Source organism: Mobula hypostoma, chromosome X2, assembly GCF_963921235.1.
Source record: "Mobula hypostoma chromosome X2, sMobHyp1.1, whole genome shotgun sequence".
In the NCBI taxonomy this organism is placed as follows: domain Eukaryota; kingdom Metazoa; phylum Chordata; class Chondrichthyes; order Myliobatiformes; family Myliobatidae; genus Mobula; species Mobula hypostoma.
The window spans coordinates 25,037,575-25,063,158 of NC_086129.1; the positions used below are offsets into that span (position 1 = coordinate 25,037,575).

General features: G+C 41.5%; 1 protein-coding gene across 9 annotated transcripts in view; it reads left to right on the forward strand.

Annotated features, from left to right (window-relative positions):
• pknox2 (pbx/knotted 1 homeobox 2) overlaps positions 1 to 25,584 on the forward strand; it is a 533,394-nt gene that overhangs the window by 481,942 nt on the left and 25,868 nt on the right. For all 9 annotated transcript variants that reach the window (XM_063038519.1, XM_063038517.1, XM_063038526.1 and 6 more), the window contains one exon: positions 23,582 to 23,658. In XM_063038519.1, the coding sequence (XP_062894589.1) occupies positions 23,582 to 23,658 (77 nt within the window). The remainder of the gene's footprint in view (positions 1 to 23,581; positions 23,659 to 25,584) is intronic.

Sequence of the window (25,584 nt, forward strand, 5' to 3'; positions counted from 1 at the left end):
TAAACATTTCCTTAATATTGGCAACATCAGAGATATTCAGTACACTATCTGTCAAAAATAGATGGTGGAAAAGCCCTTTATTATTAGATGAGGATCAGAGATTGAAATAGACTTGGAAATTGTATACATTGAATGTATTTTGGTATTATATACATTCAATATACGTTTGTAGTTAGGTATTGGAATTCTTCAGTTAAGTATGGTATTCAGTTTTTTTTCCCATTAATTCTCTCACTCTGATACCATGAGCTACTGTTTTAATCCACTCTGCACAGCTGCAGTAAAGACACCAGCTGGTACACTTCCAGTGCATAAAACTACAGGAAAAGCAAACAGCAAAGATTGTCTGCAGCAGAAGTCATTTTACTTACGAGTAACCTCATCCATGACCGTTTTTGCTGCAGGCTTCTCTTCTGGATACTTCAAATGATATTTCTCCTTCCCCACATAGGGTTGCAAAGTTGCTGTGTCCCTTCCTGACAATGAAATAGTAAAAAGATCAAGACTTTGCTTTGTTCAACCTTGAACTTGATGCTTATCCCTCTTGCAGTGTGACTTTGCCACCAAACATTCAACTTTATACCTCTTTCAGCTGGTGCTTCTGATTCCTCTAGAGATTTTGCATAAATAAATTCCTGTTGGTACTTGATGCAAACTTATTTATGACGCGGATCACACAATCCTGTTTGTTTCTACATACTTAGTCAATTTGTCGTAGTTTATGGACAACTAGCAGATCAACAGAAAAGCTCAGAAGTGAATTAACTGAAGATTTAATAATGAAATCGTATTGTATCGTGATTTTTTTAAAGTGATTACATACCAGTGTTTAAAATGACAATGAGAAATTAATCTATGAGTAGTTCATTGTATTAGTCTGGTGGTTGAGAAGATCACTCAAACACAGCAAATTGATTAGTTTATTTTCTTTTTTTTATCATCGACCTTGATAACTATTTCCTATTGTCTCCCAGTATTCATCAATCCCTTTCTGATAAGCTGAAACATATCTCTTAGGTTTTCGAGCCTCTGTGCTGCCACCATTAATTGTCTATCTTTAAAGTTATTCCATCCCCATTACCTACTGCATGAAATAGTTATAATTGCCTTTCCTAATAACGCCAGATTTGCTTAATTTCAAAGGAAATTTATCATCGAAGTACAAATATGTCACCATATACAACCCTGGGATTTATTTTCTTGTGGACATACTCAATAAATCCATAATACATTAATAACCATAACAGAATCAATGAAAGACTGCACCAACTTGGACTTCAACCAGTGGGCAAAAGACAACAAACTGTGCAAATACAGAAAGAAAGAAATAATAAAAATAAATAAATAAGCAATAAATATCGAGAACATGAGATGAAGAGTCCTTGAAAGTGAGTCCATAGGTTGTGAGAACAGTTCAATAATGGAGCAAGTGAGGTTGAGTGAATGTTCAATCCTATACTAAGTGTGCTAATTGTTGGAGCAATAACTGTCATTCTTTCATCTTTTACATTTATTCTTCTCTGAAAACTATGTCAGTAACCAAATTATGGGTGCCATGGTATTACAGTTTGAGGCGTTCTGGAGTTAGGAATTCAATTCTGGCATCATCTGTCAGGAGTTTGTACATTCTCCCTGTGAACTATGTGGGTTTCCTCTCAGAGTCCAAAAGTTGTACAAGTTAGTAGGTTAATTGGTTATTTTAAATTGTCCTGAAAATATTGCAAGTGTATGCAGTCAGAGGTGCTTTCTCCATTGACACACTGATAGACTTTCCTGAAACACTTGGATGTTCTTAAGGTATGTCACCCAAGTGCCAATAACTGAATCCCCATCTCCCTCAAGCCTTGTAACCTAAATCTGTGTGAGCATGGTGCTGAACCTGGTTCATCCTAACCTACAGAACAATGTTCTAAGAAAGAGGGATTGAATAGCTGGTACAAACTCTTATGTAGTCCATATGATCAAGAAAAACTTGCTTTCTCTCTCATTCTTAGATAGCTGACGGGTCCAATGTAGGATCCACAAATTACTGTTGGTGGGGCAGAAAATGGTTGACGGGGTGAGTAGCTGGGTAATTTGGGAAGCAGTTCACTCCTGCTATTTTCCCTGGGTTTCTACATGTTTCTGATGAAGAGACTTCAGATTCTCAATGCTATTCCAGATGCAGCTCCTCCATTTTGATTGGCTACAGGTGGAGGATTCCCAAGAGGTGGTGAGGATGGTACATTTGTCTCATGAAAGCTTGAAGGATATCTTTGAATTGTTTTTTCTGTCCTAGTAATCACACACAGAGCTCAGTATAGAGTGTTTGATGTGGGAACAAGACATTGGGCAAGTGAAAGTTTACTATCATAGGCATGGATAAATACCATGAAAATGAACTTTTGCAATAGCAGCATCATACATTAGAAACATGACAAACATAAGTTAACATAAACTTAAATTAACATAAATTATATGCTCACACATCTTTAGTTTACATCAAGACAAGGTCTGATGGATATGCAGCTTATATGACCAAAATAAGCATAAGGACATTAGTGCAATGAAATATGAGAGAGAGAGTTAGGGATTTTCAATTTGTTTCAAGAATGTGATGGCAGTGGTGAAGAAGCTTTGAGGTGCTGGCCTAATGGCAGCTTTGAGAAGAGGGCATGGCCCTGATGGTGGGGGTCCCTGATGATGGATGTTGCCTTCCTGAGAGGTTGACTCTTGTAGGTGTCCCTGATGGTTGAAAGAGCTGCACCCATAGTGGAGCTGGGTGAGTATGAGAACTGCTTTAATGCTGGAGATGTTGGCTGGGAGTGGACCCCAAAGTTGTTTACTTTTCCTGGAGAATTTGTGGAGACCACATTGGTGATACTTCTCCAAGGCTTTGATGTGCCTGATGGAAGTAATCTAAGCCTCTGAGGGTGGAGATCACTGCTTTGAGTAGACCATGGACCTTGTCCCACATCTGTGGTCTGATCTTAGAGTGTCAAAGATTATGCTGGTGAGGTACCACTCATAACTCAGCCACTTTGCCACCATACCCCTCTATAGGGAATGCAGTCTTAGGCCAGCCAATTGTTTTACCCTTGTCTATCTTGTGCCTTCAGAAACTGGTGAGTATGTCACCTGCCTGCAACTTTCAGCTTGGCTGTGATCAACTAATCAAAGCCAGTTCATGTACAGCAGAATTTTCTTGTGGGTCATCAAATCAGTGTGGAAGCATTGGGAATACTGTGCCATAATGTGGGAATAAGAAACCCCGCATACAAGGTTGTGAAATGGAAAAGATGCTAGCATGTGTAATTTTATTGAAAGGCGTAATAATTTTCCATTAATGTAGCATTCGATTTGACATCCTTGCTAATTAAAAGCTGCTGTCATTGCTGCAAACACTGGCATACTTAACTCCAAAAGGTTGCTGATGTCATGTGAATATGGTCAAGTACAACCTTTGATTGTGGCTGAATATCAAATAATGCTCTCTCTTTTAAAAATTGTGGTTTGACTATAGAATGTTCAAGTATTTGGACTCCTGCCACAGCTGGCAAGTTGTTCTGGCAACAGTCGCTTTTAGCCCCAAAGTGTTATCTTGTAATTCTTGCCTTCTACTGCTCTCACAATGCTTACCATTGCATCTTCTGTGGGTGGAGCTGCTGACAGTGATTGATGCATTATGTTATTACTAAGGACTGTGCAGAGGTCGACCTGACCAACATCCAGAATTTTATTTTGTAGACAATTCATTAGGCAAGGAGGGAGCCAGTGTTTCATCCCTTTCCTCAGCTGGGCAAAGAGGTGGAGGTAGCTGCCCTTTTTCTCTTTCTCCCCCTGCTCTACAGTTTCCGTATCACATCACCCAGCCTCTTCCTCGAGCAGTGGCTGTCCATCTTTTTATTGGCAAGTGCGTGCTGCATGCAATAGACTGCACTGAGACCTCCATATCTCTCTGGAGCTTATTCTAAAGTGGAAACACTGGAATTCTTTACCCTGGAGGGTTGTGGAGCCTGGATCTTTGGGACTATTAAAAGTGAAGGTGGATATATTTTTGAAAGATCAAGGAATTAAAGGCTCTTTGGAAACTAGCACAGAAATGGAGATGAGGCCTGGGGCACATCAGTCATGACCTTATTGATTGATGGGACAGGTTTATCATTGTAACATATATTGAAGTACCATGAAAAGCTCTGCATTCCATCCAGACAGATCATTCCATACATAAGTACATTGACAAAGTACAAAAGGAAAGGCAATAACAGAAATCAGAATATCATGTTACAGTTTTAGAAAAAGTGTAGTGCTGGTACTCAGATGAGATGCATGGGCCATGATGAAGTAGATTGAGAGAGCAGAAGTCATTAATTGTTTTATAGATCGGCTCAAGAGCTTGAGGGGCTGAGTGGCCTCCTACTTCTCGTATTTTCATATGTTCCCGGGTAACAGTTCTGATCACAGGAGGGCTGGGTGAGAGCAGGGGAAATATAATGAGTCTCAAGCACCATCCCTTAATGCAAGGGTCATCAATGAACAATCCCTTATAAAACAAAAGATGCAGCTTTGCAAGGAAGGACATTGCTTCACCTGTCAGGTTTAACTTGGATAGAATTCATGTTTCCTTTGTTCTGTCTAAAACACACCTGGGCCCTGTTTCCTGTACTCCCTTTCTCACCTGACTTTATTTCCTGCACTCCGTTTAAGTTCACCTAATTCACTAGAAACCTCCGTGTTCTATTGTCTAACATCTTTTTTAAAAAATCTGATTTTAATATGTATTGGTATACTGATCGGGGCAATGTCCAATAGTCTGCCATCAAAGTGTGAGGGTGCCAGATTACCAGAACAGGATCATAGTGTCAAATTAATTATTTTATGCATGTTTTGAAAGTTGTGAATGTGGATCTCCTTGGCCTAAATGCCTATGGTTTCCAATCATGACCATGGTGACAATGTACATTTGCGCCACAACCACTTACATCGATACCGATCTGCACAGCCCACTATTTGGATTTAATGCGTGTTCCAGAATTTTCCGGCATTAATTCATGCCAGGGTTCTAACAAAGGCACTACAGAGCCAAAACTGGTATGATTTTGGTAACTAAGAGAGAATAACTGAGAAGAAGGGAGTCTGTGATTCATTAACCAAGACCTTGTGGATGGTGGTGGAGCAGAGGAAGAGTATCTCTGTACCAAGAGGACACTTAAGACAAAGATCAAAATGACATGGCAGATGAACTCTGCACACAAAGATCCATCTCACGCTTGGACCAGTATGAAAAGTAAATTCCATAACTGGACAAGAGGTGTCGAGGTGGGTGAAAAGAAAAACTTATCTTTGTGGATTCACAGGGGAGATCTGCTAGACAGCTCTTCTCACCCTTAGTCCTTCGCCCCACATTGTAGAGGAATACTGTATGGCTGCAGGAGAGGAAGTGACTGTATAATCATATATAATACTACAGCAGCCCATCACTGTGCTACATAAGATGGCATGCTATTAGGCCAGAGGTAATGTGCCAACTCTCTGAGAGAGAGCTTGCATATTAATTCTGTCTCAGAGGAACTGGATGAATACTGTGATTGAGGAGCACGATGGAAAGACTGATATGCCTGCATTCCAAAATGCTGGGTGCTTTGACCAGTCTGACAGAATATAAGAGATATCAAACGACATGGAGGAGGCCATGCAGCAGGATAGTTAAAGTTACTGGATTATTATACAGAGTCTTGGACTCCTGATGCGGTACCCTGAATTTGAGACCATGATACCTGGGAAATTTCAGAAAATAAGGAATTAAAACGTTAGTGTCAGTAATGAATTGTCATAAACACCCATCTGCTTCACTTCAGGAAAAGAAATCTGTCTTTTTTCAGACTGTGTAATTCCAGATCTTCCAGTGTTCCAGACCTAACTGAGATTTAGGGTGAGCATTCAATATTAGGCATCTGTTGCCATCAGCAGCCCAGTCTCCAAACCCCTGTGAGGATTTGTGTAGAGCTAGGAGCATGTTATTTCTACCTGGAAGGTGCACACAGTTCTGTACCAACTAATATGGGCATCTCAAAGTTGATGAAGCTGACTGTGCCACAGATGCGCAGGCCCTCCACACTTTTCAGATGTGACTGGAGTCCCAGGCTTGTCTGATCACTTTTGAGACTCGATTGCTGTAAGAACGGAGACATTCCTCCAGGAACAAACTGCAGTCCTTCGAGAACTGAGCGCTTATAATAGGCGCATACTCTTGCCGTCAGGGTGCAGGCCGCCAGCATGCAGAAACTACTTATCTGAATTGGCTCGAGATGAGGCTCTTTGACAGCTGCTGTGTGCTTTGGGCTTTGCAGATAAGCAGGCCTTTGTCTGCCATGGAAGTACTGATCTCTGCCAGGATCCCTTCAGTGGATGCCAGGCAACATGCTCACCTGCTTCTCCACAATCCAGACCACAGCTCTTCATCCTGAGATATATCCCCATCACAATCAGTCCCTCCATACAGGTTCTAGTCATGGTCATCCATCAAGAATGTCAGCAGTTATGTATTAGGCAAAGAAAAAACCCTCTGTGGAATGGTGTTGTCTGTAGTGGTGGGTGATGCTTGGAGGCCAAAATATTGTTGAGCATTGTCAGAAGGCATTAGAAAATGTCAAGTAATTAGTCTCTGTTGATGCAGAGTAAATTTCTCTTGGTGGTATTGTTTACTCTTAGCAATGAATGAAAATATTTCATTTCAGTTATCACAACTGTGGAGTTTGTACGTGGACTGAAGAAACTGATGAAGAATGGGACAGTTCATGCTGCAGTGGGCTGCCTCAGTGGGAGTTTTATCGCTCCTTAACTTATTGAGTGTTTTTGAAAGCGGATTTATGTCTGCCAAATTGCCGAGGTACCTTCCCATGAAGAAAGTGAAAGTGTTATAAAGGAATGTGAGTCACTTGACCAATGTGGGAGAAATGAAGATTGTCAAGGAGCTGCACTTTTGTCTAATAGTCCAATAGTCCAGTAGTTAATGAATGATGCTGTTGCCCTACGTTCTGATGGTGGCATTCTTTATTCCCTATGGCCCTGTGGTGTCATTGAGGCTTTGTTGTTATTGACAATCAGTATAAGGCTAGCTTAGGATGAAGGTATTGTAGAGTATCCATAATCAAACCATGTTCTTGGTCCTATAAAGTTCTGTCATATTATTGAAACATGGACCATTGTCAGTTCATTTTCCATATTTTGTGAGAGGACTGTTAATGTTAACATATTCCCCCATCTGTCTCTGAAATGCTTCAGTCAAGAGGTCTGCCTAGTTGGTTTCATCTTCAAGCTTTTGTCATGTCATTTATACTTTGGCTCATTGAATCTATGCTGATTTGCAAAGTAATCACTGATTTTCCCAGTATCTTCTCTCCATATTCCCATGAACCTCCCCCCAGATTCTATCACACACATGCCCATGAGGAACAAGTTAGAATGGCCAATTAATCCACCAGTATGCACATCTTTGTGATGCGGCAAGAATACAAAAGACCTGGTGGAAAACCATGTGATCACAGGAAGAATATGCAGACTCCACACACAGACAGCAGAGGTCAGGATCGTACCCAGATCACGAGAGCACCACTGTGCTGCCCATCGTACTTCTATTAAATACCTGCATTTATGAAGGCACATAATTGCTGTTTGCACTGGTTTTTGTCTCCAATTCGGTACAGTTCTATGGCTTTGTATTAGCAACCTGGATTTTTGAAGGTCTCTGTTTAACAGAAGATCTCTCAGCTTCCTGGTTCCTCAGATAAACACACAGAAAATGCTGGAAAAACTCAGTAAGTCAGCCAGCATCTGTGGAGGGGAATAAACAGTTAACATTTCAGGCTGAGACCCTTCATCAGGACTGGAAAGAAAGAGAACAGAAGCAAGAATAAGGTGGGGCGGGGGTGTTGAGAGGGGAAGGAGTACAAGCTGGCAGGTGATAGGTGAGACCAGGTGAGAGGGAAGGTGGGTGGGTGGGGGAGGGGGGATGAAGTAAGAAGCTGGGGTGGGGGAGGTAAAGGACTGAAAAAAAAGACTTCTCATAGGAGAGGATAGTGGACCATGGACGACAGGAAAGAAGGAGGGGAACCAGAGGGAAGTGAAGGGTTAGACCATGTGAGAAAGTCAACCATGAAGGATATTCCCCTCCATCGATGCTGCCTGGCTTGCTAAGTTCCTCTGGCATTTTGAGTGTGTTGCTCAAGATTTCTGGCATCTGCAGAATCACTTGTGTTTATCGTTCCTCAGATAACTGATTTTTTCAGGATTCAAGTCTACGTCACATGAGGTAGTCCCATAGTGTCTCTGCCCAGCCACACTATTGGTTGTGATATTGAACGTTACATATTACAGAGTTCATGAGCAGGTTATTGCCAGCAGGGGCACCCAACCTTGCTAAATGATATTTGTCCATGGCATGAAAAACATTGGGAACACCTGATCGCCAGTTACATTGATGGTTTGGATTCCGTAGGTGTTTAAACTTCAATCATGGCATTTGTCTGTAAGTATCTTTAATGGATCCACTCAACTGGATTGAGTGACTCTTCTTTAGTTCCTGAGGGGTCAGCCTAGACATAGCTGTTAATGATGAAGCAATATCCAAGGTGCACAATGAACCATTGCCATCTTTAACTATTAAAGGCAGCAGTTCCACAGTTAAGAAGTTTCTCTACCTCCCCTTTTCTGAAAGGGGAGATGTGCTGCAGCTGAATGACACTCCTGTACTAACCTCTCCCTGTGGGACCTTGAGTTCCAAAGTCTGGTTAAGCAGGCGTTGTCCCAGCGTACAGACTCTCTGCTAGCTAGCAGAGTGCGTGATCTCAAGACAATCTGCAAGCTATCAAATTAATTGTAACTGGGGCCAAGTTGGGCTGCTATTACCTGCCTGGCTCCTCCTTTGGCACCTGCTGTAATTCCATTCACCACTGTGCCCACACGTGCCACACCACCGTCCCCTTCACCTGCTGGAGCGTTTCAGGCAAAGTCTAGCCCCAACACAGAATCAGCTTTGGGTTTAATATCACTGACATACGTCATGAAATTTGTTGTTTTTGCGGCAGCACTACAGTGCCAGCCATTTTAATAAAAAGATACTAGAAGTTACAATAAGATATAGATAATACACATATATTTAGCGATACAGCACAGGGTAGGCCCTTTTGGCCCTTTGAGCTACACCACCCAGCAACCCCACCATCCTGATTTCCCTAACCTAATCATGGGACAATTTACAATTAACCTTCCTGGTACGTCTTTGGACTGTGGGAGGAAACTGGAGCACCTGCAGAAAATCCAGGCATTCCACGGGGAGGACTTACAAGACAGCGCTGGAATTGACATCCAAACTCTGAAACGTCCCGAGCTGTAATAGCATTGTGCTAACCACTACACTACCGTGGCACCCTTTTTGCACTATATATGAAAAAAGTGGAAAAATAGTGTGATAGTGGTAATGGTTTGGTTCATTGTCCATTCAGTAATCTGATGTCAGAGGGGAAAAAGCTGTTCCTAAAACATTGAACGTGTCTCTTCAGGCTCTTGTACCTCCTCTCTGATGGTAGCAATGAGAAAAGGGCATGTCCTGGGTGATGAGGGTCCTTAATGGTGGACGCCACCATTTGAAGCATCGCCTTTTGAAGATGTGACCTCGACGGTTGGGAGGCAAGCACCCATGATGGAGCTGACTGAGTTTACAACCCTCTGTAGCTTTTACCGATCCTGTGCGTTGGCATCTCCATTCCAGATGGTGATGCAACCAGTTGGAATGCTTTCTATCTGTAGAAATTTGCGTGAGTCTTTGGTGACGTACTAAATCTCCTCATGGTTCATGAAGTTGAAGGCATTTGCAAGGATGAAGTGTAGCCACTGCTGTGCCTTCTTCATAACTGCATCAATATTTTGGGCCTTGGATAGATCTTCAGAGATGTTGACACCCAGAAACTTGAAACTGCTCACCCTTTCCACCGCCGACTGATGGTTGAGTCATGCAGGAGACAGCAAATGATGAAAAAACATGAAGCCCTCCCATCCTGGAGTGTTCCAGACACTTGAATCAAAGCATTACTCTGATGGCATCATCTGCTCCTGTTAGTCCCATGGTCATTATAATGGTGAATTTCAGCTGCCTTGGTTGGAGCAGAGATGGGTATTGGAAGTGAAGGGGGAGCAAACATTAATCCTTGGGGTGGTGCTCCAGGTGAAGAATACTAGGTAAAGCAGCTGTTTGAGGACACTGAGAAACTTCTTCTTCATTTGACATATTCATGCCATGAACATGTTTGTGATTCTTGTAGAAGTCACTGTATATTGTGTTATAATATGTCGGTTTTTAGGAAGTGTTGTTTCAGGGAGACAACTGCATTGAAAGCATGGTCCAGAGAGACTGACCAACAATTGGTGTACTGGAAAAAGATACAACTTGCTGGTCACTCCAACTGGACCTGGAAAACGCTCTCAACACCACTGCATGATGATTGACCTCACATATGGGGAAAAATGTCGCATTTCTCCGTGCGCGTCATGATCCAATTCCCCGAAGTGTGCGATTCTCAAATTATATTTTCATGATTTACTCCAAAGTCAGTTTTCCATTGTTACAGCCTATTATGATAAAAGTTCTAAGTAAGATTTCCTCTAGCCCTGAAAGCGAGGGATACACAGGTCAAGTATAGGAAAACATTGATTGTATAGCCAGCCTAACCAGGGAGAGAAGAAGAAAACAAATGGTCCTCAGCAGTTTAAGTCTGCTCCAGTACTTCCAACAGGAGGCTGGAGGGAAAGCCTTTCATCCCCCCATGGTTCATGAAGTTGAAGGTATTTGCGAGGATGAGAAAGGGAAAAAGACTGCAGGGATTGGAGTGCTTGTTGGCTGGTGAAAATAGGCATAATGTCATGAATAATTGAAATTAACCCATTTGAGCTGTGCATGAGCTTTTCGCTGTGCCTCTCTGTCTCTCCTGTCACAGGATTCTTGTGAGGTGTAAACTGGCTATGCAGGTTTTAATCATTCTCTTAAAAAACATCTTAAACTGACAAGTATACTATTAGAACAATTGTCAGGGGCAAGTTTTGAAAAAAATAAACAACGATGGCAGCATCCATTTTTCTAAAATTAGTATGCCTTTCAATTTTGAAAGGTTGAAGTTTAAGGCTTGAAGCTCTGATGCCGAATGATAGACGAGGTTAGAGAGCTGCTTGACAGATTCTCCTATACATTACTTCAGGCCCCAATTACCACTGATTCATGCAATTAGAAGACTTCATGGGCTTGTGGGCCAGGCTTGGCTGCACATCCTAATGAGGCCCTGAAGGGGGTTAATGATGATCTTGTCCGTGGACTATTGAAAGCAAGAGCCTAAGCAATTTGTACTCTTTTTAACACTCTTATTTCTTGTGGTATTTGTCTGGTTATGACAGCAAACTGATCAGGGACTGCACTTCCTTCAGTGATTGTGGAAGATGCCTGCTAATAATTTGATCCTTACAACAAATTAATTTTTAATTTGATTAAAAATCATTAAAATTTTGCAGTCCTTATTGTAAGGTGGGTGCACCCTTAAGATTTGACTAAAGGACACACAGCAAACAAATTGAAAACAGCCCGGAAAGATTGGCTACATTGCACACCTCTTGCCATTGCATTGCAGTATGTTCAGAATTGTGATAGATTTTGGAAAAAGCTTAAAAAGAAGAAACAAAGTTATTCATGTTTTTCATCTCTGTTATCTGCACGTTAACACATCTCAAGGTTTGGCTATTGAAAAACAACCCCACTGGGCATTTGGACACCTCAGAATGTTGTTCTCTGTCCTGAAGGGACCTGCTCTCTGGTCCTAAACTCCCTCACTATAGGAAATGTCCTCTCCATGTCCACTCTATCTAGGCCTTTCAATATTCGATGAGATCCCCCCTCATTCTTCTAAACTCTGGCAAGTACAGGCCCCGAACCATCAAATGCTCCTCATAAATTAACCCTTTAAAAGGTATCAATGCCACCTGATAAATGGTATTAGTGAATCTGAGACATCTCGATTAATTCCAGCTGGATATGAAGGTGATACAGTGGTTAAATTACGTGAAGAGTCGCTCAGACTAACAATCTAGAGATGTGATCAAATCTCACCAAAGCAGCTATGGAATTTAAATTCAGTTTAGAGTGGAACAATCTGGAATTAAAATTCAAAGCAACCAGCATTAATAATGATGATCACGAATTTACAGATTCTGGTAAAACACATCTGGTTCACGGATGTCCTTTAAGGGAGGTAATTGCTTTCCCTACACAGCCTAGCCTCTTGTGTGAATTGTGTAGCGGTATCGTTGACTCAGTGAAAGTAGCCCAGCAAACCATTCTGTTACACTGTTGCTTCATCATTCAAGCAAAACACAATACAATAAGAAGGATATACCATAGTATGCAAAAGCCTTAGGCACATATATAGCCAGGGTGTCTAAGACTTTTACACACTACTGTAGTAATTTTATGTATTGCTCTGTACTGCTGCCACACAAAAAAAACAGATTTCATGACATGTGAGCGATGATAAACCTGATTCTGCTGATTCTGATATGGGTCTTTATTGTGGACTGAGAGTGGGAAGGGGGCAGGGAGAGGGGAATCATGGTTGGGAAAAGGGGAGGGAGCAGGAAGCACCAGAGAGATATTCTGTAATGATCAATAAACCAATTGTTTGGAATGGAATGAAATGACTTTGCCTGGGGTCTCAGGGCTGGATGTGTCTACACTTGCGCCACCCCCTGCCCCTGGCTCTCCTTCTCTGCCACCTGTCCCCACACCCCTCCCACGGTACTCCACCCTCACCATTCCCAACATCCTTTGCTCCCACCAGATTTACAAACTCCCTGTCCACTCCATGTTGACAAATACAGTACTGTGCAAAAGTCTTAGGCACTCAAGCTATATATACAGGTATGTGTCTCAGACTTTTGTACAGTATTGTACCTCCACACTGACCTTGGACACAGAAAAGCCGTTCTCAGTCTTGTTGACGTCGATGCAATCGGGAGATCTGTCCTACGGACAAGTCAATGAACAGTGTATTACTGTTGTATTCACAGAACCGTATCCTGAGGACAATGTCTCAGACAGATTGTCATCGTGATCCCTGAATATACCCTTTCCCCACTACATGGCAGCAGCACATTTTAGAGGCAGCAAGAGTAGTACTGGGGATCAACCAAGGATGCAGGCTAATAATTGTTAACAGTTGGATCCTGGCATGGAGAAACCCTTCAAGTTGCATTCAATCCTGACTTGAAAATATTTACTGCTCCATCAGCTTATTTCCTGGAACTCCCTACTCTAAGGCTCTTCACCAGAAAGATGGCAGTGGTTCAAAAAGATGGCAACTACCTCCTGCTCAAAGGCAATTATAGGGATGGGCGATAAATGCCAGCTCAGCTTGGACCCCAAAAAGTGAATGTGGGGAATAATGGCCTTTGGTATTTGTCGAGTTTATGTTGGTATAGCAGATTTCTTAAAACCCCAGTTTGTGCACCAGTGCCTCAGTTTATCCCTCAATGCCTAATTTAGAGGAGTTGGCAAAAGAACATATGTTTTCCATTTGCACTGATGCTCAAAATGTTGGGATTTTAATTGTTTGTTTGTGATCTGTAGTACTTCCTGGCATGTGTTTTCCTTGGCTCATAGAGTCATGGGTTCAAGCTCCACTCCAGAGTCAGAGAGTCATATGGCACAGAAATAGGCCCTTCAGCCCAATTGGTCCCTACTGACCAAGATGCCCCATCGAAGCTGGTCCCATTTGCCAGCATTTGGCCCATATCCTTCTAAACTTTTCCGATTCATTTACCTGTCTGACTGTCTTTTTAAGTTATTACTATACCTGCCTCAGCCACATCCACGTGCAGCTGATTCCACATAGATATCACCTTCGAAATAAAAAAAAAGCTGTCTCACAGGTTCCTCTTAAAGCTTTCCCCTCTCACCTTAAACCTCTAATTCTTGGTTCCAGGTAAAAAGGCTGACTATATTCACCCTAATTATGCCCCTTATGATTTTTTATACTTTTATAAGATCACCTCTCCGTCTCCTATATCCTTGCCTGTTCAACCTCAGTCCCTCAGTCCTGGCAGCAGAGATTTGAATTGTAACCTTGGTTGAGAAGGAATATTAATAAAATGTTAAACCTCAAAGATGTAAGCATTCTGAAGGTTGCTCGGGATTGGAAAATGGACATGGACTTGGAAAAAAAGCTTGTGTTTACCCCAGACATTGCGGCTACAACACTCCAGCCAGACATGGTCCTGTGGTCCACAACAGCCAAGCTGGCATATGTTGTGGAATTGACAGTACCATGGGAAGATGGTGTCGAAGAAGATAATGAGAGGAAAAAGACCAAGTACTCTGAACTGGCAACTGAAGCTGCCCAGAATGGCTGGAAGACCAAGATTTTCCCTGTAGAAATGGGATGCAGGGGATTCGTTGCTACATCTACGACCAGTCTATTGAAGAAGATGGGGGTGAGGGGTCACTCCCTCCAACAAGCAATCAAGTCCTTGTCAAATGCAGCAGAAGAAAGCAGCAATTGGATTTGGATTAAAAGGAAAGACAACAACTGGGCTGCAAGATGAAGACAGGAGGGTATGGAACTGAGGGGGGGTGTATCTGGGACGCCAGGTAGCACCGTTGAGCCCTCTGGAGACGTCATGGGCTTATCAACGAAACGTCAAAGAAGGAGGGTGCGCACCTGATGACCCCGATGATATACCTACCCTCCCTCCTTGTCACCACTCCAAGCCCACTGCCAACATCGAGAGTGCAAATTTACCATAGGGATTGAAATATCAAGTCCTAGTAGCTCTACTACAGATGAATGTAAAAATAGTACAATTTAATAGATTATTTGGACAACAGGATATTTAAGAAAGGGGTTGTTACAGAGTTAGATAAGAGAAAGACCACAAAGTGGGTTTAACATGATTATTTTAAATTTGAAGACTAAATTCAACTACAGAAATACCCAGTAAAGGTAATCCAATCAAAAGAGGTAGACAGATGCCTCCAACCACCCAAAAATCAATCAACACTGTAATGAAGTGTTGGTCCACATTATGAGCTCAAGGCTCTGTACATTGTTTTCCTCCACAGTCTGACTCTGCAGTGAGAGTACTACTGGTTGCTCAATTGTTAATGAGGAGATTGTGATGCTTCACGTCTTTTTAAGATCAACAGATCAGAATCAGGTTTAATATCGCCAGCATATGTTGTGAAATTTGTTAACTTAGCAGCAGTAGCACAATGCAAAACATGATAAATATAGAAAAAAATAAATAAATGAATTACAATGTGTGTGTGTATGTGTGTGTATATATATATAAGAATAGTTAAATTAAAAACAGTGCAAAAACAGAAATAATAAAAAAGTGAGATAGTGTTTATGGGTTCAATGTCCATTTAAGAATTAGATGGTAGTGAGTGTACTTCTATTCAGGAGACCATTGTCATTCAAAGGTGATTAGAGAGAAAGCTACAACACAGGAGGGCTCAAATCACACAACCTGATCGGCCAATTAGAGGTTGTAAGACATCAGTTATATTCCTCCTTCCCTGTTTTGCACAACAAACAATTGAAAAGTTTCAAAGCAATGTGTAGTGAGGGGAACGGGGCATCTGATGCCTCAGCAAAGAAAACAAGCAAGTTTGCAATTCTTTATCTAATCCAACTGAAGGACTGTGAAACAAGTAAAGCAAAGAGAGGACTGGGGGAATTCAGTAGCAGTTCAAATATGGACAAAGAAACTGGCAACGAAAGATTGAATTAAAGAGCAAAAAGAAAATCCTTGCACTTTTCAAGATCTCTGTATTGTAAGGCTGATTAGAAATAATTAATACTTGGCACAGCTTTTAAGAGGGTAATATTTACTGCATCAAACTGTCAAAAGAATAGTTCGAATTCAAATGGCAATTTGGGATTTCACATTGGGTTTAACTCGCCTCCTTCACAGATGTACTAAATCAATGACTGAAAAAGCATCAGGCGGTGGTAGAACAGTGCAATGATGACAGTAAAGTTCAGATTATTGTCCGTATTGATGCCTGGTTGCTGTAATATTTTCACATAACAGCAGTGCTTTGAGTCTCGCTGATATTTTAACATCAAAAGCTTGATGAATATTCCTCGTGAACAATTTATGCTGTAATACATGTTCAAGGGTTTCTTATCTCGTACAGTTTGTTCCTCATACCAGGGCGTGGTGTTCTGTTGCTGAAATGTGCATTGATCCATAAAATTATTTTTTATGAAGGAGCATAGCAAACTATCTGTACATGAACAAAATGAACTCAATTATTGCTTATCATCTGGTTATTTTGGCTTAATTTTGCTGTAAAAAAAAGACATCATGTGACATGCTTTTGCTGGAGGACTTTAACATTTTATACAGAAAAATTGATTTCTGAAATTATAGCTCAATTATGGCACAAACCAAAGAATATCCAGGGTCTTGGTGAAGTAAGGGAACAGTTAAACTTCTCAAAAGATGATTGATAGAGAAGTGGAGGAAGGAAAGTGAACAAGAATTGAGGAATGCGTTGTAAGTGAAGAATAGAAAATGAAATAAAGTGCAAGAACTATTAGATGAAGGGAAGCAGAAAAATGGAGAATGCGAAGTAAGAAAATAACATATTTGACATTCGAGGAAACTACAACAATTCACAAACTAGGAATGAGACTCAACACTTTAATTCTTTGCAACACACATCAAAGTGGCTGGTGAACGCAGCAGGCCAGGCAGAATCTCTAGGAAGAGTTTCAGTCGACGTTTCAGGCCGAGACCCTTCGTCAGGACTAACTGAAGGAAGAGTGAGTAAGAGATTTGAAAGTTGGAGGGGGAGGGGGAGATCCAAAATGATAGGAGAAGACAGGAGGGGGAGGGATGGAGCCAGGAGCTGGACAGGTGATTGGCAAAAGGGATATGAGAGGATCATGGGACAGGAGGCCTAGGGAGAAAGAAAAGGGGGAGGGGGAAAACCCAGAGGATGGGCAAGGCGTATAGTCAGAGGGACAGAGGGAGAAAAAGGAGAGAGAGAAAAAGAATGTGTGTATATAAATAAATAAATAAATAACGGATGGGGTACGAGGGGGAGGTTGGGCATTAGTGGAAGTTTGAGAAGTCAATGTTCATGCCATCAGGTTGGAGGCTACCCACACGGAATATAAGGTGTTGTTCCTCCAACCTGAGTGTGGCTTCATCTTTACAGTAGAGGAACTTTAATTCTTTACTTGCTAGGCTATTGAGGTTGGTTAGTAGTCACATATTGTTAAAACTAGTACTTTTTACCCTTAATTACTGCATAGCAAACATGCAACGATTAACATACAATTATAGAAACTTTATGAAACTCGGGGAGATTAAGACTTGATGCCATTTTTTCATGTATTTAATATTTCAATAATATTGTAAATATGTTGTTTGATCAAGCATTCTTTGTTTTCACATAGTGCATTGCGGGTTATATGTAAAAGTATGCAAATGGCATACGTCATCATGCCGCCACATCATATGCGTGCGCCTCAGTAAAAGTAAAAATGAAACTAACATGCATGAGTTATCCTGGCTCCATGTTTTTCTTTTAATTGGCTTAATGTTTAATAGTTATAAAACATAGCAGTGGCGACAAGGAAGTTTTTAAACAAACCCGAGATGACTACCTACCTATTAAAGGACAGTGAGATGTTTGAGTTTAAATAAAAGAGGAGAAGATGTTCAAGTTTTTAAAAAGGCAGAAAATGGATGAAATTCATAGGTTCATAAACAGTGAGTACTGGGTGATAATAATTATAATTTTAAAAAAAACAAATGGCTGGCTACATTGGAGAGATTGCACAACAGGTGACTGAATTTTGTATACTGAGCGAATTGAGCAGTATTTTGAAGCAAATGAAATAACCAATGAGAAGTGAGTGCCAATTTTGCTCTGTGCATTGAGTTGAAAGGCATACAGTTTGCTTAGAAGTTTGAGCAACAAACACAAAATGCTGGAGGAATTCAGCAGGCCAGACAACATCTAGGAAAAGAGTACAGTCAATGTTTGGGGCCGAAACCCTTATATTCCGTTTGTGTAGCCTCCAACCTAAGGAGGAAAGCAGTAGGGATGACAGAGGGGGAGCACTGAGAGAGGGTTTCACTGAACTCCCATCAAAGGAAAGACTTCAACTTCTTCAGGGCAGGCATTCCTGGAAGAGACTTTTCAGTGTAGTAATCCAATCACAAACAAGCATCTGCAGATTTATGCTTGTTTGACTGCTCCAAACAAACTAGCAGAAATGAGCTTTGCCAATGTCACGAAAGTAATGTAGGAGACAGTAGACAGAGGCACAATTGAGTTGCAGTCAGGAATGAAAGTGAGTGTGAACAAAATTGCAGCATGGACAAGCAAATTGTGTTACTGTTGTGGCAGGGGCTCACATACACCAGACCAATGTAGACTCAAAGGTGAAACTTGCAGAAGACGCAAGGTCATGTAGGTCATATACAAAGAGCATGTAGGGCAGACAAAAATAAAAGGACTGCACAGCAAAGAGAAAAACATTAAAAGTCAAGTTGCAGTTTCATCTACATGCTGTTGATGAAAGATCTGATAATGATAAGAGTGACACAGGACTGGTTAGCCTTTAGATTTAAAATGTGAAATCTAACAGCAGACAAGCAATATTGCTTACACCAGAAGTGTATGCCGAATTAATTAAAATGGAATTGGACATTGGTTTAACTGTTTCAGTCATTCCACAAAATGTATTTGAACAGCATTTGAAAGATACTGATATGCAACTGAGAACTTATACTGGAGGAAAGATAACTCCTGCGGGAATGACATTCATAACAACCAATAAGCCACATTGGGCTTGTATGTGGTTAAAAACAGGAGGACCAGCATTGTGGGGTCATGAGTGGCTGAAACAACTACAACTTGACTGGCGATCCAACCACCATTTGCATGCCACATCCCCTGCAATAGAGTCAACTGAAAGCGAATAAAGAAAGATACAGGATGATGCCACAACAGTGTTCAAGGATGGTTCTGGAAAACTCAAACATATCAAGGGTAAAATAGTGTTAAATGAAAATGCCACACCCAAGTTTTCCAAAGCCCATTTGATTCCTTATACCATCCGTGATAAAGTAACCAGTGAGCTAGATTACGTGGAGGCCAAAAGAATTCTCTCCAAGGTTAAGTGGAGCCCAAGGGCAATGCCAGTAGGCCCAGTAGCCAAGATGAAAATGTCTGTCAGGATCTGTGGTTATTTTAAGGTCACCATGAACCCAGTACAGAAAATAGATCAGTACCCTCCGTTGAGGATAGTGGATATCTTTGACAATAGACAATAGACAATAGGTGCAGGAGTAGGCCATTCGGCCCTTCGAGCCAGCACCACCATTCACTGTGATCATGGCTGATCATCCACAATCAGTATCCGGTTCCTGCCTTATCCCCATAACCTTTGATTCTGCTATCTTTAAGAGCTCTATCCATCTCTTTCTTGAAAGCGTCCAGAGACTTGGCCTCCACAGCCTTCTGGGGCAGAGCATTCCATATATCCACCAGTCTCTGGGTGAAAAAATTTTTCCTCAACTCCGTTCTAAATGGCCTACCCCTTATTTTTAAACTGTGGCCTCTGCTTCTGGACTCACCCATCAGCGGGAACATGCTTCCTGCCTCCAACGTGTCCAATCCCTTAATAATCTTATATGTTTCAATAAGATCCCCTCTCAGCCTTCTAAATTCCAGTGTATACAAGCCCAGTCGCTCCAATCTTTCAACATATGACAGTCCCGCCATCCCGGGAATTAACCTTGTGAACCTACGCTGCACTCCCTCAATAGCAAGAATGTCCTTCCTCAAATTTGGAGACCAAAACTGCACACAGTACTCCAGGTGTGGTCTCACCAGGGCCCTGTACAGCTGCAGAAGGACCTCTTTGCTCTTATACTCAATTCCCCTTGTTATGAAGGCCAGCATGCCATTAGCTTTCTTCACTGCCTGCTGTACTTGCATGCTTGCTTTCAGTGACTGATGTACAAGAACACCTAGATCTCGTTGTGCTTCCCCTTTTCCTAACTTGACTCTATTTAGATAATAATCTGCCTTTCCGTTCTTACCACCAAAGTGGATAACCTCACATTTATCTACATTAAACTGTATCTGCCATGCATCTGCCCACTCACCCAGCCTGTCCAAGTCACCCTGCATTCTCATAACATCCTCCTCACATTTCACACTGCCACCCAGCTTTGTGTCATCAGCAAATTTGCTAATGTTACTTTTAATTCCCTCATCTAAATCATTAATATATATTGTAAACAGCTGCGGTCCCAGCACTGAACCCTGCGGTACCCCACTGGTCACTGCCTGCCATTCCGAAAGGGACCCGTTAATCGCTACTCTTTGTTTTCTGTCAGCCAGCCAATTTTCAATCCATGTCAGTACTCTGCCCCCAATACCATGTGCCCTAATTTTGCCCACTAATCTCCTATGTGGACTTTATCAAAGGCTTTCTGAAAGTCCAGGTACACTACATCCACTGGCTCTCCCTTGTCCATTTTCATAGTTACATCCTCAAAAAATTCCAGAAGATTAGTCAAGCACGATTTCCCCTTTGTAAATCCATGCTGACTCGGACCGATCCTGTTACTGCTATCCAGATGTGTCGTAATTTCATCTTTTATAATTGACTACAGCATCTTTCCCACCACCGATGTCAGGCTAACCGGTCTATAATTCCCTGTTTTCTCTCTTCCTCCCTTCTTGAAGAGAGGGACAACATTAGCCACCCTCCAATCCACAGGAACTGATCCTGAATCTATAGAACATTGGAAAATGATTACCAATGTGTCCACGATTTCTAAAGCCACCTCCTTAAGTACCCTGGGATGCAGACCATCAGGTCCCGGGTACTTATCAGCCTTCAGACCCAACAGTCTATCCAACACCATTTCCTGCCTAATATAAATTTCCTTCAATTCATTCATTGCCCTAGGTCCTTTGGCCACTATTACATCTGGGAGATAGTTTGTGTCTTCCCTAGTGAAGACAGATCCAAAGTACCTGTTCAACTCGCCTGCCATTTCCTTGTTCCCCATAATAAAGTCACCCGCTTCCGTCTTCGAGGGCCCAATTTTAGTCTTAACTATTTTTTTCCTTTTCACATACCTAAAGAAGCTTTTACTATCCTCCTTTATATTCTTGGCTAGTTTACCTTCGTACCTCATTTTTTTCTCTGCGTATTGCCTTTTTAGTTACCTTCTGTTGCTGCTAAAAGTTTCCCAATCCTCCGGCTTCCCATTCGTCTTTGCTATGTTATACTTCTTCTCTTTTATTTTTATACTGTCCATTACTTCCTTTGTCAGCCACAGCCTCCCCTTACTCCCCTTAGGATCTTTCTTCCTCTCTGGAACGAACTGATCCTGCACCTTCCGCATTATTCCCATAAACACTTGCCATTGCTGTTCCACTGTCATCCCTGCTAGGGTATTGTTCCATTGAACTTTGGCCAGCTCCTCCCTCATAGCACCGTAGTTCCCTTTGTTCAACTGTAATACTGACACTTCCGAGTTTCCCTTCTCCCTCTCAAATTGTAGATTAAAACTTATCATATTATGGTCACTATCTCCTAATGGCTCCTTTACCTCGAGGTCCCTGATCAAATCCGGTTCATTGCACAACACTAAATCTAGAATTGCATTCTCTCTGGTAGGCTCCAGTACAAGTTGTTCTAAGAATCCATCTCGGAGGGACTCCACAAACTCCCTTTCTTGGGGTCCAGTACCAACCTGATTCCTCCAGTCTACCTGCATGTTGAAGTCCCCCATAACAACTGTAGTATTACCTTTGCGACATGCAAACCTTTCTGGAGGGAAACACTTCAGCAAAGTGGACTTAGCTGAGGCCTACCTACAGATGGAGGTGGAAGAAGAGTCCAAAATGTTTCTCACCATAAAGAAACAGATGACAAGGAACATCTCCAAAATCTCAAGACAGTGTTAAAAAGATTGGAAGGTTATGGGCTTAGAGCACAACGTAACAGGTGTGAATTCTTTTAGCCAAGTGTCACTTACTGTAGTCACACCATCGACGCACGAGGATTACACAAATGTGCTGAGAAGATTCAAGCAGTGGTGATGCCCCAAAGACCAAAGGACATGTCACAGTTATGGTCCATTTTAGGATTTGTCAATTACCACAACAGGATTCTGCCAAACCTGGCTACTGTGCTCCACCCCTTGAACTGATTACTACAGATCGGGAAGAAATGGCAATGGACAAAGCAGTGTGAGGTGGCTTTCCAAAGGTTTAAGAAAATAGTGATGACAGACACTGTACTCACAAATTATGATGCACGTTATCCGGTGAAGCTTGCCATGCACTGTTCAGGATGCCAACATGTACAGAAGAAAGGTGTCTCGAGCTGTCAGAACCACTTCCTACAGTCCTAGAGTCAACTCCTACAACCACCACAGAGGACTCACCAGAACCTGAGATTGTTTCACAGCCACAAGTCCCAAGCAGAATGAACCCTTCCCTCCTCATCCCCAGCACCCCCCCGCCGAGTAAGGAAGGACATTATCCCCAGGAGTAAGATATCCACCATAGCGATTAAATCTTAAATATTTATGCCTGAATGGGACAATTTAAAATTTGTTATGCTGTGGATATGTATGTAGAAGTTGTGTTGCATAGTATACTGTGTATGTTTTGATAGATATATAGCTGACCAGAGAGCAATGCGTTACATATTTGAGTTGAGTTGCATTCTGTATTGAGTTGGAGTTTTGTTGATAAGCAGGGAGGAACATTGTGTATTTAATATTTCAGTAAAATTTGAATCGTATTTTAAATATATTGTTTGATTAAGGATTCTTTGTTGTTTACACAATGCATGGGGGTTATATGTAAAAGTATGTGAAGGGCATACGTCATTACGCCATCATGTCATATGCACACCACGTTGAGCGTAAACATGAAATGAATGTACACGAGTTATCCTGGCTCCATGTTATTCTTTTAATTAGTTCAATGTCTTGGAGTTACAAAGCATAATACCCTTTCCATGAAATTAATAATGAGTTAAGCCACCACCCAGTTATTCTTTATGATTTACAACTCACAGAGCAAGTCTTTCTTTATCATGTTGGTAACTTTGGTGTACATACATCACTGTGTAACAATCTGTACTGTAGCTTTTCTTTCCTTTCCTCTTTCTCCCATCTCTCTTTCTCTCCCACTTGGTTATCTAAGAGTGCTGAATTCAAACTGCATTAGTGTCCTCGCTCCACTGATTAGAGAGATCAGATCTCAAGATGTGCTTATCTGATAACAAATTTGTTGCTTTACTTGCAAAGTTTAAAGAGTCCTCAACCCCTTCAGGGATTTAGGAGTGTAAGCCGGAGCCAGTCTGAGTAATGCCCCCCCCCCACCACCAGTGCAGAATGGGGCAGCTGTACCTTCTCTATGATGCGTTTTACTGTGAGAACTGGCAACTGCTGGGCCCATAAACTGGTGCAGCTGTTCTAACAGCATTGTTGTTTTTCCCTTCAGCATCCTTACCCGACAGAGGACGAGAAGAGACAGATTGCTGGTCAAACGAACCTCACACTCTTACAGGTCAACAACTGGTAAGAGCTCTGAAATGTATGCATGGATGAGGACAGATCGATAAAGCACATTGTTTTATTTCCATAATTTAATGAGCCTGTGTCATCCTTGGGGAAGAACAGACTGACAATAGAATAATGAGGTCTGGGAGTTCAGGGGTTACAAATCCTTGCTTCAGGCCTCCAAGTTAGGTAATCTGATGGAATAAATTCCCACTGACCCAGTTGAGGTCAGCTCATTCTGTACACAGATACACACTCTGGTTGAGAACCTTCCCTTTACATTTTGATTTCACCAATTAAAGAATTTAAACCCTTGTTTTAAAGAATTCCAGTTGATTGACCCTGAAAGTAACAAGGTTATAATGCTGAGCTTATTGAGTAACACAGCTACAGATAACTTGGTTTACAATGAAATCCAGGGATTTTAGTGGGATTATTATATGGTCCTCTGCTCCCCTTTCTCCGATTGATAAACTCCCTGTCTCTTCTAGACCTTTGGCCGTGTAAGATTAATATATCAGAAATACTGTTTAATGTGATAATTAGGGATGCACCAAGTGTATACTGAGCAGGGAAAATTCCTCATCTGCTGTTCTTAAGAGAAGTATAATATTAATTAAAATTTACAAGCTTGGTTTAATTTTACAGTGTTTCCTTAGTAACAGTGGGTGAAGTGTTCCTGGGAATTTACGGCTAATCTTCATCTTCTGTCATCATGACAGAATGCGTGTTGAAATATCAGGCACGGAGGATGGTGTGGCCATATATAATACTCCCAGTTTCCAACTGGTTAAATTAAACTTCTTTCCCCTAATTCTGCAATTCTTTCCTTTTTAAATATCATATCCAAATCTCTTATGAAAATTCTTATTGAGTCTGCATCTTTTGGACTCGGTACGTTATTTCTTGCTACATTAAAAACATTTCCCTCATCAACCCGACCCCACCCACATCTCTCAAGTTCTTTTCCAATTGACTAAACTTTAAGTTCTCACTGGCCCTTCTCCCATTGGAAAAAAAATTAATTTACTCTTTGAAAACAATTTATAGTTGTCAACACTTCTACTTCATGTTCTGTTGACTTTCTGTGCTGTGAGAAAAACCATTCTAACTTTTCGAGTTTCCACAGATCTGTGTTTCAGAAGGAAACATTTTATAATACAGTTTAGAATAGAAGGGTATAAGGTATAATATCCAGAAATTTGATTGTGTGCCACTGTTTATTTCAGTGCTAATTGTTTGAAAATTAATGGAAAAATTCAACAATAACCATTTCTAGGTTATTTCAAATCCCTCTGGGCACTTCCATGTGAATCACACAGGGTTTTGACATCAAAATGACATCATTTCCTGTGCAAAGCTCTTCTGTTGTGTTGCTGAAGAAGTTAATCCTTTTTGTCATGGGAATGATCATCGACAGTCACTCCAAGGATGACCGTGTTTTCACAGAACAGTACCAATTAAGACTCCAACAAGGAAAGGCCCTTATTTACATCCTGTCAGCCCACTAACCCCGTGTAATTAACTCAGTCAGTGGATTGGTACAGGATCCCTGTCCCCAGACCCATAATTAACTCACAATAGTGACACCAACTTCCTATCCTATCCCCAACCCCATCCCTGATTTGCACAATGATTTGTTTATCCCCATGATCTTTGACTATTTCCAAGCCACCCCCATTCCCAACCAACCTCCATTTTCTAGGTCCCAATCATACTGAACACCACTGACCATGTCTCATATCTTGAACTCAACCTCACACGTGGGTGACGTATTTTTGTTCCACTCAGGCAGTGACCTCCAACCAAAATTTTGCTACAGTTTATGAACCAAAGCCTTTGAGATTACCATTTTGAACCTTTTCTGTTTGCTGCATTTTAAAAATGCTTTGACTGAGTTTTCCAGCCTGCATAAGGCAAATACAGCTGCTTGTTCATTCAAAG